This window comes from Sabethes cyaneus, chromosome 2 (assembly GCF_943734655.1).
Source record: "Sabethes cyaneus chromosome 2, idSabCyanKW18_F2, whole genome shotgun sequence".
Lineage (NCBI taxonomy): Eukaryota > Metazoa > Arthropoda > Insecta > Diptera > Culicidae > Sabethes > Sabethes cyaneus.
Genome location: NC_071354.1, coordinates 29,779,784 through 29,797,542, shown reverse-complemented (window position 1 = coordinate 29,797,542; position 17,759 = coordinate 29,779,784). Strand labels below are relative to the sequence as shown.

At 40.4% G+C, this 17,759-nt stretch overlaps 1 protein-coding gene across 1 annotated transcript; it reads right to left on the bottom strand.

Annotated features, from left to right (window-relative positions):
- Positions 1-448: 448 nt before the first annotated feature.
- On the bottom strand, positions 449-1,256 carry LOC128735225 (fas apoptotic inhibitory molecule 1). Its single transcript, XM_053829718.1, has 4 exons — positions 1,032-1,256; positions 826-967; positions 714-763; positions 449-607 (listed from the first exon to the last, which is right to left on the bottom strand). Exons 1-4 carry the CDS (start codon positions 1,254-1,256, stop codon positions 449-451), a joined length of 576 nt encoding a protein of 191 aa, XP_053685693.1.
- Positions 1,257-17,759: the final 16,503 nt, after the last annotated feature.

Below are 17,759 nucleotides of genomic sequence, written 5' to 3'. Positions count from 1 at the left end.
ATGTTCGTCAAGTATGTTTGACAGTATATGTCTATGCCAGGGGCTTGCGATGGGTGCCATGTTTTTGTTGCCAACATCTCAGCACATCTCGACAAAGGTTGGCAGCAAATCTACCTGTCAGACGGGCGCTATTTCTTGCATTTTTTGAAATAGCGCCCTTCGTTAAGTGGACTGTCAAACACCGTTCGTTAAGATACGGATAGCACCCCGCTGGTCTATGCTGGCTATGTTTTTTAGCTTTTTCAATGATCCATTACGGATATTGAAATAAAGGCATGTTTCTTCCCCACTGGATTCCATTATTTGAAATCACTCTACTTGCATATGATTCTTGCTACCCGCATTATAGAAACTTCAATTAACATTTATATCACTTTATTCAGAAAATAGTGCATTTCTAATATTATAAAATCTAAACTGATAATCAAAAAACTACTCCGCTTCATTTCTACGGTTCATCATAACTTCCATCCTGCACCGTTTCACCGTTTACACTTAGCTTGTGCACGATCCCATCCCGTTTATTACCACTGGTTCGTGCAGTTAGCACGAACGTGTTACCATCTTCAACGAAAGTAGTCTCAGTGCCGCCATCTACGAACTCGCCCTGAAAAGTAGAAAAAGGAAAATCGGTAAACGGTGTAATTCACCACATCCGCGCGTCGGTAGGAGGTACTGCAATTCGTTAGGAACTGCTCTGCTATCAAACTCACATTTTCCTCTATCAGTTTTCCGTTGACATAAATGTTGAGCGTGTTTTTCTCTAAAATTGGATGACATATTTTAACATATATCAATTAATTAAAGCTTAGACTTTGACCTCACCTAATACTATGCGATAGAAATTGTTCCCCAAATTGATTTCCCATGTCCTCAGCGCTTTGGCCTGTGATTCCGTAAACTGTTCATAAGACTTTCCATCCACAAACAGTGAGTAACTGTACTTAAAGCCGGGCAGTGGGTCCACCTGAAATTTTGAACATTGTAAATCGATCCCTCCATCAGACATTTACGACCAAATCCCATCTCACCCGAACGATACACCGCTTATCCTCCAGCTTAAACATATCCTCACCGACCAGCTTAAACATCCAGTCCCGTCGGAAAATTTCCTCCTTGTCGATCCACAGCACACGCTTCCCACTAGCGGTACCATGTTCGAACTCGATCTCGTGTACCTTACCATACATCGGTACCCGCCAGCGGGCCACCACTTCCTTCGATCCCTTCGACTGGTTATCACTTCCGGGTCTCATAATGTTGACGGTGTTTTTGCTACTCGCTACTGAGTGCCAACGTTCGTGAAGGTGCACTTCGGCTTAGTATTCCGTGATTCATTCGCGTGCCGTGTCACGGCACGGGCACGGTTTGAGAGCGGGGGAAAATTATAACTTTATTCCACCTCGTGCAGGTCAGTGTGTTATGTTTCGGGTAGGTGGTACCTAGTATTTGTTCTAGTTTCACTGCTGCGTGATTCAAGCCACTCGCCGTCGTGGAGGCTACCAATCATGCAGTTCGAGTTCGCCGGACCGTCACCGAGGTGCCACACAGCAAAGTCATTATCATAGTGGTTGTTTTCGTTTTTTTTTATTTCCTCCCACGACGGGTAGGGAATATGAAAATGAAGGTACCTTCTAGTAGGAACATCTATTATTCAGGGGTAGTTTTTGTTGTGCGGCGTTTTCCTGTTTCCGTGATTCTCTAGGTCAATGTGAATTGCCTGTAATCGATAACGGGAAAATTAACCTTTTTTTTTGCTTTGAAAATAGACGAAATGTTTCTTGTTTGTCTTTCAAGATTAGATTTTAATCACAAAGGCTGTAATATCTGAACCAAATGACTATCATTTGTTACATTTAATTATCAAACGGTATGATATCGTTGCACGGTTATTTCATAGGTCAAGGGCTATAGCATGACTTCTAACGGTTAGATTGGAAAAGCGATAATTAATTGCTGAGTAGTCTCACAATAATGTATATCCATTGCACCCGCCAAGAATTCATTGTCTAATTCTGGGTCATTTGTGTAATAATTAATTTTTAAACTGGATTTCGGTTTATTTTTCTGTAGAAAGTCTGTAGAAGACTTTTTAGCCAGTATCCTACGACCAACCCTATTCGGAAATGCAGAAATTTCAGAAAATTCGAAAATGGGCGTTTCCGATACTATTTAAAGTAAAACGTCTGTTAAGAACCTTTGATTAAATTAAAATTATATAGGTATTATACGAATTTATAATATGAACCTCACGATTCATGGGTATTTTAAATGTCTTATTAGGTACCTAATTATTATTTAGGAGCGCACTTTGGGCAGTGCTTATCAATTAGCTATACCAACGCGAAAGCATGTTAAAACTAGAGTGACTATATACAGAGTGGCGACAAGTCATCCCAAATGTATGCAATGCGGTTTTTTCAAGGTTTTTCTTTCTCTTTCCTGCATACGCGTTGGATAGGTCGTCTGTTCGATTGGAATGACACTGACAGATAATTATCATTCCGATTGTGACATTGTCGCCACTCTGTATATAGTCACTCTAGTTAAAACCACAATCAAAGTGAACCAATTAAAGTCTGTCAATCTGAGCAAACCAGGAAAGTGAAAAGCAAACCCGGAAGAGGTTGCAACGAATTTTGTCAGAAATTTGAAATAATTTTGTTTGACATAGCTTCTAGGGTTTCAACACCAGTAAGTCTATGTAATTATAACGTACTAAACCAAGGAGGACGCTTCAAAATTTTATTCTGAATCCTCTGAAGACTCTTCTTCCTTGTAATACAACAACTTGACCAAATCGGAACGACATATAACATTGCCGGTCTAAAAATTTGTTTGTAAATCAATAGTTTATTTTTCAGACAAAGTCTAGAATTTCTGCTTATGAGAGGATACAAACAACTCATATATTTATTACAAGCAAAATCTTGTATACTTTCAATATGGGCGTTAAAATAAAGTTTTTTGTCATAAATTAATCCCAAATATTTAACTTGATCAGACCAACTCAAAGTAACTCCATTCATCTTGATAATGTGATTATTATTTGGCTTGAGGGAAGAAGCACTTGGCTTGTGAGGAAAAATAATTAATTAAGTTTTAGAAGCATTGGGAGAAATTTTTCACTTTTGCAAGTATTTGGAGAAAATTTTCAAGCTTTTCTGCTGACGACTACATATGACACGAAGACTTTTTCCTTTTACGAAAATATTTGTATCGTCGCAGAATAACGACTTCGTGCAGCCAGCCGGTAATTCAGGAAGATCAGATTTGTATATGTTATATAGGATTGGGCCCAGAATTGAGCCTTGAGGCACACCTGCTTTAACAGGAAATTTTTCAGATTTAGAATTCTGATAGACAACCTGTAAAAATCGATCAGTTAAATAATTTTGTAAAATTTTTTACAATGTAAATTGGAAAATTAAAATTTAGCAATTTCGTGATTAAACCTTTATGCCAAACACTGTCGAATGCTTTTTCTATGTCTAGAAGAGTAACTCCAGTAGAATAGCCGTCGGTTTTGCCTTTCTACTATATAAATATATAGTATAAAGGTATAGAAATCACTTGGAAAACCGGAAATGGAAAGGTCCTGCGGGCCGAATGTCATATACCATTCGACTCAGTTTCGAAAACTGAGCATTTTCTGTGTGTGTGTATGTATGTGTATGTGTGTGTATGTGTGTGTGTGTGTGTGTGTGTGTGTGTGTGTGTGTGTGTGTGTGTGTGTGTGTGTGTGTGTGTGTGTGTGTGTGTGTGTGTGTGTGTGTGTGTGTGTGTGTGTGTGTGTGTGTGTGTGTGTGTGTGTGTGTGTGTGTGTGTGTGTGTGTATGTGTGTGTAACGCTTTCAATCTCACTCACTTTTCTCGGAGATGGCTGGACCGATTTTAATGTTCTTAGTGTCAAATGAAAGGTCTATGTGTCCCATAGGTCGCTATTGAATTTCATACTGATCGGACTTTTAGTTCAAAAGTTATGTATAAAAATATGAAAAATATGGGACTTAATTATCTCATAGGTCCCTTAACCGATTTGAACAAAGTTGATTGCATATGAAAGAGGAGTCTTGCAAACCCTTAACTTCCAAATTTCATGACGATTGGACTTGTAGTTTGAAAGTTGCATAAAGAAATGTGAAAAAATAGTATTTAAAACATATTTTTGTAACATATAAACATTAATTCAATGAAAAACATCACACATTTTATTATTATTTGAAAATTGCTGCTGAGATCTATCAAACGAAACCGAGTTATTTAAAATCGGACGGTTCATTCAAAAGTTATTCAAACTTTAACACTTAAGCACCGTGTATTAAACCGTTAAAACGTGTGAAATCAAAACATATCAATCAAATGTTGATTGTATTCAATGTGTGTGGTGTATGCGTGTATGTATTTATGTATGTATGTATGTATGTATGTATGTATGTATGTATGTATGTATGTATGTATGTGTGTATGTGATGACAATTTGCATTTTTTTAATTTGCATTGAAATTCAAGAAAAGTGAGAATCATGTCAATTGTCTGAAGTTTTTGAAGCCTCTTCGTGGAATACGAACTCTGAAATCAAAGAAAAGAAAAAACTTTTTCCGACTAAATTCCACTATTTGATATTTTTTCGCGACAGATACGTATACGCTTTAGGAAGTATACGCGTATAGGAAGTAAACGTTGCACGGTAGTAATTTTGTAATATTTGTTTTCGTTAGCGACATTTTAAAGGACAGATGTCTTATGTCATGTATCATGTTTTAATAAATAAATCAAAAATGACAAGCACTGGACATCATATCGATCATATTTACCTTGCTCAAGCATGTTTATGGCGCAGCTTTTGCACTATTTTTCGACCTCATCTTGTTTTCCTAACCCTCTAACATTGTAAAAACGATGTGATCAAGTTAATGACTATCTTTTCATGAAAGTACATTCAAAAGAAGCTTAAGTTTTGATTTTCATGCAAAAACAATTATCTGAAGGAGCGCCAGGCAAGAAAAAGTTCAATTTCTCTTTTTCATATCTAATGCTCTATTCAGTTATTTTTTCTAATTCAGATATATTGCACAATTGAAGCCAAGCAAACTAATAGTGAAATTTTGAGATTAATCATTTTGTTGTCGATATCCTTTTTCTTCAAACGCAAAGTATAATAATAATTGTTCTGAACTCTTGTTTTTCAAAGATGCTAACTTTTGAACGCATGGTATTAATATCAAAATATCAAAAAATTTGCTATGAACACATATTTCATATTGTCAATTCAAAACAAGTTTCGTATGTGGCTCTGAAGCCCGAAAGTTAAGGCCGACCGATTATAAAACTAAATAAGGTGTTCATCAAGTAACGTAAATGACGCTTACAAGTATTTACGCACCCAAGGAAAGAAAATATTATTATTCTACGCAATATGTTGTGAATTTTACTGACAAATAAGGATTTTGAGGAATACGGAACGGATATGTAAAAATATAGTCAAGTTAATTAGAGATGTTCCTGAGAAATTAAATAATGATTATTGTGGCAGTAGAAAGGCTAGGTCACGCCGCTAGGTGGATTAATTCGGGTTTTATTAGATCGTATCATATTAGTAACTCTGAGCAATTGATGAGTAGTGGAATGGCCATGTCGAAAACCAAATTGTTCATCTGCAAAAATGGAATGTTCAGTAATGTGTGACATCATTCTGTTAAGAATTATTCTCTCAACTAATTTACTTATGGATGGAAGTAAACTAATTGGCCTATAGCTTGAAAATATGTGTAATCTTAGCAGTTTTCCATAAGTTAGGAAAATATGCTAATTTAAAACAGTTATTAAATATTTTAACCAAAAATTGATAAGTGATTTCGGGGAGTTTTTTTAATTAAAATGTAAAATATTCCATCGTCACCAGGAGCTTTCATATTCTTGAATTTTTTAATAATTGAACGAATCTCATTGAAGTCAGTTTCAAATACTTCATTAGGTGAGACGTTATAAGTAGAAATTTGATCATATTTTTGTGAGACATCGTTTTCAACTGAGCTCACCACGTTCAAATTAAAATTATGAACATTTTCAAACTGCTCAGCAAGTCTTTGAGCCTTTTGTTCATTTGTTAATAGAATATGATCGCCATCTTTTATTGCTGGAATAGGTTTTGATGGTTTCTTCAGAATTTTTGACAATTTCCAGAAAGGATTTGAATTAGCAAACTTTTCATTCCTCAAATCAGTAAATTTCTGTTTTATCTCTTTTTGCAAATTTTTATAAATAATTTTCATAGCAGGGTTTCGAGTTCGTTGATATTAACGCCTACGTACATTTTTCAGCTTAATAATCAATTGAAGGTTATCATCAACAACTGGAGTATTTAATTTCATTTGGACCTTTGGAACGGAATTGTTCCTGGCTTCAATAATAACACTTTTCAAAGTTTCCAAAGCTGAATCAATATTGGTTTTACTTTGCAAACTTACTTCATGATTCAAATGATTCTCAATATGAGACCTGTATCTTTCCCAATTGGCCTTGTGATAATTAAACCCCAGATTTAATTGGGTTTAAAATTGTCTCATGCGATAAAGAACAACTGATTGATGATGAGATGAGCAATCATTAAAAATAATTTTTCCGTTAGAATTACATTGAGCATTATTCCATGATCGGTGTTTAGCATTAAAGTCGCCGATAATTAGAAATTTTGAGCGATTCCTTGTAAGCTTTTGCAAGTCGCCTTTCAGAAAATATATATGTTCGTTTGTACACTGGTAAGGGAGATACGCAGCCGCAACGAATAATATTCCAAGTTGCGTTTGAACTTCATTCCCCAAAGCTTCAATAACTTTTCTTCCAAGATGAGGAAGAAAGCGATGTTTCATTTGTCGGTGGATAATAATAGCAACTCCACCGCCAGAACTATGAATTCTATCGAACCTATGAACCACGTAGTTTGGGTCATATTTTAGTTTGATATTTGGCATTAAAAAAGTTTCGGTAATAACTGAAATGTGCACTTTATTAACCGTTAAAAATTGTAAAACTCATCTTCGCCCGCTTTTAATTAACGAGCGTTCCAATTTAGAAATTTAATTGAATTATTTAAAGTCATTGCTGAACTTCAACTTCATTACAGTTTCGTATGTATAATTTGTCCCAATTCGAATAGCTTCGGTCATGGAACTTGCTTTCAACAAAGCAGATAACAGGTATGTTCGAGTTTCCGGCAAAGACCGAAGCATATGATTTACCTGACCTAGCTTGTACGGGTAGATAATTCACAGGTTCTGCACTAACTACCGGTGCAATTGGCTCACGTTTAGGAAATTTAGAATTCTGTTTACCCTGATTTCTTCGCTGTAAAAGAATTGCTTTTATGGTTATTACCACAATAGGACACAGCCTCTAACTTCTGATAATAAATAACAGAAGTTGGCGCAAGTGTTTCATCATGCGCCATGCGTGAGAGTATGCTTGAAACTATCAATGTTTCCCTGTTGAATACAACAGATGTCGTTACTTTGTAGCGCATAGTGTGCATTTCCGTAACAGCTGAATTTTGCGCGACAATAAATTTACTGGACACAACACCCTTAATCTCTCATGCATCTCAGTTTCTTTTGTGTTTATCGCTAATCGCAATATAACGTTTGACACCTGAACCAATAAATAGTTGGTAAACATTGTTTTTATTTATTGCGTTCATGTTGCGAAATTTAATTTTTTCGAATTGAAATGTCGCAAACAGGGCTTTTCATAAAGCCCTATAAATGTACCTTTATAGGGCTTTAGCTTTTTAGGGCTCTCGGATGACTGGTATAGTAAGATGCTATGGAGAGGTATAGGAAATGTTTTTTTTATCAAAATTAGGCAGAAATCGTGAAAATTAAGTATAACAGAGTAACTGTACCTCAAATAAAATATGATTAGTGATTGTTTTTCAGGTAGGTAAACATTAATAAGTGAGAAATTTTGATTTTACTGCCACTAGAAAAGCGCTATCTCTTGAAAAGCAACGGTTCGTATGGTGTCCTATTAGCGCATTTAAATTGATTTTGCTACTTCACTGGGCAATCGTCTTTTTTGTGAGAAGGGCTGCTGCAAATCATGAAACTTTTTTGTGCCGTGGCCATATTTTTGACACGAGCGACACTGAGTTAGGAAGGAAGGAATATTTCCTCCAAACTTTTTGTAAAGTTCCCACTTTACACGCACGTGAAATAAAACACGTGCCTTTTGGCGTAGGACTACGTCTTTCAGGAAGGTAGCTGGTATGGGGGGTAATTTCAAAACATCTTTCTTGAAAAGTGGTCAAGTTTTGAATACTAATAGCTTAATGGTTTCCCGATCGATTTTCAATATTCTTACACCAATCGTAGAATGGTAGAATGGCCCATGCTATTAATTGTTTAAAAACGCGGAAACTATTTGGTAAAATTATGAATGCGCATTTTATTTTGGTGTAAAATAAGCTAATTCATAATTGTGTAGCATGTAAAAGCATCAAACATAACCACATCCAATAAAATCAAGCGATTGTCGCGATCTCATTCCACATGTAAGAAATCACGGTTTTCTCTTAAGGTTTTACCGCTAGTCGGTATGCAAATTTCATAATAAACACAGTCTATCTAATTGATATACTGTCATACTCGATGATTCATCACAAAAACGGTATTAACTAGGCATGTTGTTCACATAAATTGCAAAAAACTGCAAAATACAAAACAGGGGTAGAATGCATCACAGCGGGATCGAACAGTTATAAAATATTTTTAATTTGCAGTACATCTTTTGATTCGGATTATTTATTAAAAATGTAGCAATATTATGTATTGTATAGGACTTAGAATTTGCCTTGAATCTAATTGTACATTGTTTAACTTACAATACTTCATCACACATCAGTTGGAGAAAAGTAGATGATTAAAATTTATTGCCAATTATGTTAAGATATGAACCCATTGTATCCCAGCAAACAAGCGCATGTAACAAACGCTATAACGAACGCTTCCGCCATTTTGGAAGCCTAGTTTTAGGAGTTTATACAACACGTGATTAAATGTAAATTTTTTGGTTGCGTTTAACGCCTAGCTGGACAAACTTGGTGCGTTTTGTCCACGGGCTTTATCGTTCTGCCGCACATAATGATTTTGACTCTTGCCAAAAATCGTCAAAAATAACAAGAAATACTGGTTTTTGTTAGGAAATTTCACCAGGAGTAAGTGTAAAAAAGATCCCAAAGTCTTCTAGAAGTTGAAAAACGTGGAACAAACACGCCGTTGCTCTGCAAAATAATGTTTTGCTTAAGTGGTGCGTTATGCACCACTTTACCCTATCCCTCTTTCTTTTGCCGAGGCGAGCTTTCTTACCAACAGGCACCGCAAAAGAAATAATTTGAAGCTCTAGGTAGAAAATCAGGACCTAGTAAAATATGCGACCGACCTGGACGAGAGCTCGAGTCACACTCAACCAAAAACAATGTTTGGGTGTTCATCAGGCATATTAGGATCGGTTCCATAAGATCCCAATTATGGGATTACCTTTGAATAAGACACCATAGTGCTGACAGTTATGGTACTCTACCATTTTATGTAAAGAAGGGTGACACATTCCCGAGATGGCAAGTAGAATAATAGTAGGTTAACTAGTCTGGATCTGGTCCTGCACACTATCCACATGAAGGAGAGTGGTACAAGCGTTAAGTCAAAGAAGGGCCACAAGAAGGCGATGCGATCTTGGTTAAGTTGACAAGAATATGGCATGGGTGATGGTGCGAAAAAGTGCAAAGTGCCCGCGGGTGTACACAGGGCTCGATTTCTGGTCCTGCGCTCTAGAATGGCATGTACGATGAGGTGCTGGCTGAGATGCAAGTTGCCCACTGGGGTCGAATCACAGGTTTCGACGATGATAACAATGGAATTAGTTCCTCGAAGAAGTGGAGATTTGCTTCTTCTTCTTCTTCTTCTTAAGAATTCCTCTCCACGCGAACACCGTCGCGTCTGTCAACGTTATCAAACGATTGGTCGCTCGCCGCGGTCGGGTCCTCGAAGTGCACTGCAACAACGTGACCTTATTTCATAGCTTGGTCGCAAGCTGTGAAATGTTTGCATCTTTCTTCCCCTCTGTGTTTGCCAATGCGTTCGCTTCTGGTGCTAAAGCTGAATTGGCTGCGAAGAACGTTCCTGAAAGACTAGTCGACCACGATACCTTTGAAATTACTAAGGTATTGGTAGTGTCTCCAGGACGAGACGAACACGAAACGAAAAAGGGGAAAGAGCAGAAAATTAGGGAAGTCTGGAAGCTTCACAACGACTGTTGTGTTGACTTGGCTTATATTTACGCGATCGAGTCTGGCAAGTCAAGTTGGAATCTACCGTTTCATATATGTTTACTAATAAATCTGGTGTTCCCCAAGCAATTTGGGGCCTTTACTCTTCATCCAACGACGTCTCCAACGATGTAACCATACTACTTGTTTACTTGTGTGCTCTATCGAGGATGGTCCATGGTTTATGAGACGTCTTTGTGATCTACTGGAAGGTAATCATGTTCCATCGCACTCAGAGCCCGATTATATCTGACTACCACATTGATGGAAATACTCTCCGCAGAGGTTACTCAGGGTAACGACCTCGTAATCCTACTCGACTCTAAACATACGTTCAACACTCACCGTTCTTATATTATTTCCAAATCATGTTAGCAGCTTGGAGTCATTGCTAAAAATTGGAAGAGATTTCAATGACTCACACTGCTTAAAATCTTTGTATTTCGTATTACTCCGTCCTGTACTTGAAAAATCAAGTGTAATTTGACAACCTAATCAGCTCACCTGGTTTTTAAGAATCGAATGGATCCAGAGATGATTTATCCGTATGGGTCTTTGGGATATGTCTTGGCGAGATCCTCAAAATGTCCCGCCGTATCCAGTATTTTGCTATCTACTTGGCTTAGACGCTTTGGAATGGCTTTCCCTACCCCTTTACAGTAAATTTTATAGATCGATACCTAATTTAATAAATTTAGAGTTTGAAATTCCAACTTTCAAACTTTGAATTTTTCTATTCATATCTACTAAAAATTCTAATAAACTGGAACAGCTTGGAGCTCTTGAAATAAACTGGAATTGGAGGTAATATTCATAACACTAAAGCGGCTCTTCCCCATGGCATGTTTTCAAACTATCAAAACTATCATGTCATCCTACTATAACCAGTATCTTGTTTCACATGTAACGACGACACGGTAAATTTGAAACGAACCATTTTTCTTCCTTGGTTGCATACAAATGTTTTCTGATAGGCCAATAACAAATGATGACAGCATAATAATACAAAATCACCAATTTGCTACGGCATACCGAACAAGCAGCCTACTAAGAAACACGCTGAACGTTGAAAAAGCAAATTCATTTCCATTCACCAAACGAACGATATCAGCTGGGACTGATTGGATTATGACAGCAGGGAGGCCTTTAACAGCCTTTAACGTACAGCAATTTTCGCAATTGCTAAACATCACGAATCAATCCCAGGTATTTATACCAAGGTACCTTACACAGTTGAAAATTATTGTTTCTAACTAACTTACTGTACTTCTTGCATCAAAATCCACTATTGTGCAAACTAAATTCTAAAATATTCAATCGATATTTTCAGGCACTTTCACTTGTATTCCAACACCGACAGCTCTGTGTCATCGATTGTTGTAGTTTCCTGTAGTTTTCTTACGTTTACTCGAGGTGAGTAAAATCACGTTTTCCGTCCGTTCGATTTCAGCGCCAAAACTCAACTGTCGCTTGACTTAGCTCCGGACAGGCACGGAAAGAATTGCATGATAGCACGAATCCTGCCGCTTTACCTCGGTCGTAGGAATAAATCCTATCGAGCTATCGGGAACTTCAGCTCCCCACTCAACCCACTGAGACGACAGCGACGACAGGCTGGCTATAGCTGGACGCTCCCCAACAACGATGAAGGATAACATGGCATATAATCGAAAACAAAGTTCGGCCAGGGCCCTCGGTTTTTCTTTTGGATTATTGCACAATCAAAACTAATACATAGTCCTATTATTTCGGTTTATGCTCCGAAGAACACCGAAAACAAAATTTCGTTTTATGGTTCACAACCTAAAGGTATGCAATCGAATCGGGAACTCGGTAAGTGAAACTATTTTGTGAAACTATTTTGTTGTGGGCCAACCCGTTGCCATGTGAACAACAACGTAAAGCACTGTTCAGACAGCAGCGGCGTAACGTGCAGTCTCGGTTGGAACTACGGTACGAAAGATGAAGATTTCGGATTAGGGAAATACCACCTGATTCGATAGAGCTGTTAAACTGTCGACAGGTAGAACTAGGTGAAAAGTTGCTTTTAAAGTTTTCATTTGAATGGGTAGGTGGGTGCCTAGGTGCATGGATATTTTTAGACGTTCCCCACTGCATGCCTTGCACAATGTGCAAACATGCTTGGCGGTATCGGATTGCTTCCCCAGCCCAAATAAAGTACTGTTTTTGGATTGAAAGCAATCATGCAAAGTCGTTTCCGGAAACAACTTTAATCACACTCGAAAGTTGAATTGTTCCTTTCAAACTGAAAAGAAATGTAGAAGTTTTTTCTTGATTTCCATTCCTGTATGAATAAAACAGCTGATGTGGAAGGAAGCGGATTCGTGCAGCGGAACAAACATTACCGTAAAAACTACTTGAAGTTAATGCTACTTCCCAACTGGTTAATTGAAACCCAACCGACTCGCTCACTGATAGAAATGTACAAACCGTTGTTACTTATCCCTTGATTCCTTCTAGTAAAAGTTAACACCCTTCCTGGCAGCAGTGGTAGTGGTGTCTAGAATCACAGACAGTCGGTCGCAATTGCTGTTACTTCATTCGTTGGTGGCGTGATGAGAATCAATTCCGCAACTTTGCATCGTTAAGAACAATTATGGAATTATTTCGTTACCGTGCAGCACGACAAGGGTTGTCGCTAGATAGAAATAAAGATAGGAAGAGCTTGATTCCGACGGTTTCAGGTATCAGATTTAGTTCGACATTTTAGAACTAAATGCAGTTTACAGAAGGTGAAGTTTACAGCTTACGTTTTAAGTAAATTTCGAAATCGATTTGGTTTTAATTGAATTAAATTAAATTGAACTGGAATGAAATTGAATTAAAGTTGAATTGACTGTGCACTAAAACTACACTTAAATTGAACAGAATCCAACCTAAAGATAAATAATAATAGTAAACTAGATTTATCCACAATAAGCAGCGTCACCAATACCAATAAGATGACGATGGAGGCAACAAGGAGTGCATAGAAGATAGATGGTACCATCGGGAGCTAGAGAGAGAAGCGAAGTTGTTAAACAGCAGAAACCTAACCTTCATCGGGGATACTTTGGTCGTCGAAGCGAACGCAGGAACGACATATGCTGCTCTCCTCCGTAAAGTGAGAGATGACCCCACACTTAACTTCACACTTAATCAGCTCCAGGCCGTAGTTTCCTCTGCTGTACGAAGAAGTCGTCTTCATTCCACTCGGTCCATGACCGCCATTCGCCAGCCACGTAGTCTGCGTGTGGGCCGCAGGTCGCCTTCCATTTGATCGATCCATCTTGCTCGCTGCGCGCCCCGCCGTCTCGTTCCTGTCGGACCATTATTGAGAACTTTTTTAACCGGGCTGTCGTCCGGCATCCTCACTACGTGCCCAGCCCATTGCAGGCGACCGATTTTTGCGGTGTGAGCGATGGGTGGTTCTCTAAGCAGCTGATGCAATTAATGGTTCGTTCGCCTCCTCCACGTTCCGTATTTCATCTGCACTCCGCCATACATGGTGCGCAACACCTCCCGTTCGAAAACACTAAGGGCGCGTTGGTCGTCCACGAGCATAGTCCATGTCTCATGACCGTGAAGGACTACCGGTCTAATCAGCGTCTTTTAGATTGTTAACGTCGTACGGTGGCGAATATTGTTCGATCGCAGCGTCCTACGGAGTCCAAAGTAGGCACGATTTCCTGCCATAATGCGTCTTTGTATTTCTCTGCTGGTGTCGTTGTCTGCGGTAACCAGTGAGCCCAGATACACGAACTCTTCTACCTCGATTTCATCGCCGTCTAAATGAATCCGGGGAAGGAAGTCAGCGTCCACTTCTTTAGAACGTCGTCGTCGGCTGGACGGACTTCGTGAATATCGTGCCACTCGTGTCTATCCCCGCTCTTCTTATCACAGCCTCCAAAGCGATGTTGAACAGCAAACATGAAAACCCATCACCTTGCCGTAACCCACTTCGAGATTCAAAGGGACTCGAGACTGCCCCTGATACTCGAACAACACACATTACTCAATCCATCGTCACCTTGACCAATCGCGTTATTTGATCGGACGGGGCACGTGGGCACGTTGTATTCGCGACATTTCTGCAACACTTGCCGAAGCGCGAAAATCTGATCCGTGGTGGCACAGGCACCCGTGAATCTCGCTTGATATTGCCCCTCGAACTCCTTTGCAAATAGTGATACTCGACGACATAAAAGTTGGGAGAGTACCTTGTAGGCGGCGTTCAACAGTGTGATTGCGCGGTAATTACAACAATTCAAGTTGTCGCCCTTTTTGTAGACCGGACACAATATGCCTTTCGTCCACTCCTCCGGTAATAGCTCCTCCTCCCAGTCATCTTGACCATGACCCAGTGCAGCGCTCTAGCCAATGCGTCACCACCGTATTTCAGCAGCTCGGCGGGTAGCTGATCAGCCCCAGCTGCTTTATGGTTCTTCAGCCGACCGATCTCTTTAGCTACCTCCTGGAGGTCGGGGACTGGTATTCTGTCGTCTTCTGCACGTGCTCCAAAATCTATTGCCATATCGGCACCTTCATGTTCAGCAACATCGCCATATACTGGTTCCAGGCCATCGGTATCCTCTCGATGACCTCACGTTCGTTCGTAAGAAGATTACCGTCTGAGTCCCGGCACATATCGGCCTGCGGCACATAGCCTTTGCGTGAACGGTTTAACTTCTCGTAGAACTTCCGTTTATCGTTAGCACGGTACAGTTCTTCCATCGCCTCGCGATCTCGTTGTTCCTGTTGCCGCTTTTTCCTCCGGAAGACCAAGTTTTGCCTGTTCCGTGCCTGTTGCAGCATACTCGCACGTGCCGCTCGCATTCGCCGTCGAACCAATCATTTTTTCGGTTCGGATTCATTGTGCCTAGTGCCGCTAGAGCAGCGCTACCGATGGCGGTCTTAATGCCTTTCCAACCATCTTCAAGAGTTGCTGCGCCAAGATGCTCTTCCGTTGCTAGCGCTGCTTCCAGCTGCCACGCGTATTCCTGGGCAACTCCGGTGTCTCGAAGCTGCTCGATGTTGGGTCGCGGCGTACGACTTAGACGCGTGTTATACATCGTCGAGAGTTTTGAGCGCATGCAGACTGCAACTAGGAAATGGTCCGAATCTATATTCGCACTGCGGTAGGTGCGAACGTTTATAACATTAGAGAAGAATTTACCGTCGATTAGAATATGGTCAATTTGGTTTTCTATTCGTTGGTCTTTCGAACCGTGATTCGCTAATTGGGCGGACTGGCAGTTGATACAAATGTCTAAACTCGAATAGGGTTACGGACCCTCTTCGTCATACGTAAACACGATCCAGATTTTAGTGCGAGTTTTTATAAGAAATAATCCGCAAGTTTTTTACACCAGATAAATCTGGCACATCTTGCCTGCACATGTATACCCATTTAGCCTGAAAAACTATTTCGGAACTTACATTTCTCAGTGGAACAATTTTTCATGCTCCAGCGGGAGTCATACGAAAATTCACAAGATTTCTCTCGTTTATCATGGACAGACAGCAATTATTTACAAAAATCTATGCACGTTTTCTTTGAGTGTCCAAGAGCTACCCGACTACTATAAAAAGAGTGGAAATAGTTTGAATCATAGCTCAAAATTTCAAGTAGTTACTCTTCGTCATACTCAAGCTTCTCTTCTTTACTTTATTCAGCCGAGAGCCGGGGTGGCTCTTGCCGTATCAAGAATTCCTCTCCATTGTACTCGGTCCTGGGCTACTCGTCGCCAATTCGTTGCGCGTCTCGACACACGCAAGTCGGCTTCAACCTGGTCGAGCCATCTAGCACGCTGAGCCCTCTATTCCTGGTGCCGGTGGGGTTCTTGAAGAGAACGGATTTCACTGCACAGTCGTCCGGCATTATTGCGACGTGGCCGGCCTACCGTACTCTCTCAACTTTCGCCAGGTGTACGATGGGGATATCTCCAAGCAGTGCCTGTAGCTCGTGATGCATACGTCTCCGCCACTCCGCTTTTCGTTTGTACTCCGCCAAAAATACTTCGCAACACCTTTCGTTCAAATACGGCTAGTACACGTATGTGTTCCATAAGCAAAGTTACTGTCTCAAGTCCGTAGAGGACTACCGGTCTGATTAGCGTTTTATACATCGTCAACTTTGTGCGGTGGCGTATGCTCCTTGATCGAAGCGTCTTGCGGAGGGAAAAGTAGTCACGATTTCCAGCTTGAATGCGCCGTCTGCGGTGACCAAAGATCCCAAATGTACGAACTCATCAACCACTTCCAGTTCATCACCATCAATAGTCACTCTCCGTGGGAGGTAAACGTTGCTTTCTCTGGAGCCTCTTCCTACCATATATTAAGTTTTCGACGCATTGATTTGTAACCCAATCCTCCAAGCCACCGTTTTTAGTCTGGCTCAGATTGCTTCCGCCGTCCCAAGATTTCTAGTAATGATATCGAGGTCGTCTGCGAAGGCTACTCTTGCTGAAGATGGGTCCTCTCGTTACGATACCCACTTGCCGGATCACACCGTGAATAGCGATAGTGAATAACATGCAGGATAATCCATCCCCTTGCCGCAACCCTCTGCTCGATTCGAACGGGCTCGAGAGTGTCCTCGAAACGCGCACGTAGCACATCACTCGCTCCAAGGTAGTTTTGATCCGCCGCGTCGGTTTGTCCGGAAAACCGTACTCGTGCGTTATATGTCATAGCTGTTCGCGCTAGACTGTATCGTATGCTGCCCTGAAATCCACGAAGATATACGTTGAAGATACGTGGGTAAGTTGTACTCTCGTTGTCAAAGAGTAAAATTTTGATCCGTAATAGCACGGGCCCCCATGAAGCCTGCCTGATACTGCCCTACGAATTCTCTTGCTATTGGGGATAGACGACGTAACAAAATCTGGGAGAGCACCTTGTAGGCGACGCTGACCAGCATAATGTCGCGATACTTACAGCAATCAAGCCGGTCGCCCTTTTTGTATATGGGACAGTCTACACATTCCATCCACTTCTCCGGTAGTTTCTCCTTCTCCCAAGTCCTCGAGATCATCCAGTGAAATGCCGTTGCTTAGCGGTTCTTGGCCATTTTTATAGAGTTCTGCCGGAAGTCGGTCCTTTCCGGCGGCTCTATTATTCTTCAGCTGACCGATTTCTCACCGGATCTCTTCGGGATCATCTCAAGTTTGGGTGTGTATCCCTTACGAGTTTGGTTCACCTTCTCATAAAACTTGCGCGTACCATCAGCCCGGAATAGTTGTTTCAGCTCCTGGAACTTGGCGCTTTTTCCTCCTCAGGATCATGGTCATCTCATTCCGCGCTTTCGAATCGTTATTCGCTAATTGGACGGACTGGCAGTTGATAGAAATGTCTAAACTAAAGGGACCAGATTTTTTCTGGACGAATGCGGGACGCGGAGGCAATCTACCCCAGACTAAAAGCGCTGATTTTAGGCT

Coding starts and splice junctions, on each gene's coding strand:
- LOC128735225 (XM_053829718.1), bottom strand. CDS start 1,256: ATGAGACCCGGAAGTGATAACCAGTCGAAGGGATCGAAGGAAGTGGTG. Junction 968..1,031: donor ATAAGCGGTGTATCGTTCGG/GTGAGATGGGAT, acceptor TCAAAATTTCAG/GTGGACCCACTGCCCGGCTT. Junction 764..825: donor TTTCTATCGCATAGTATTAG/GTGAGGTCAAAG, acceptor ATCCAATTTTAG/AGAAAAACACGCTCAACATT.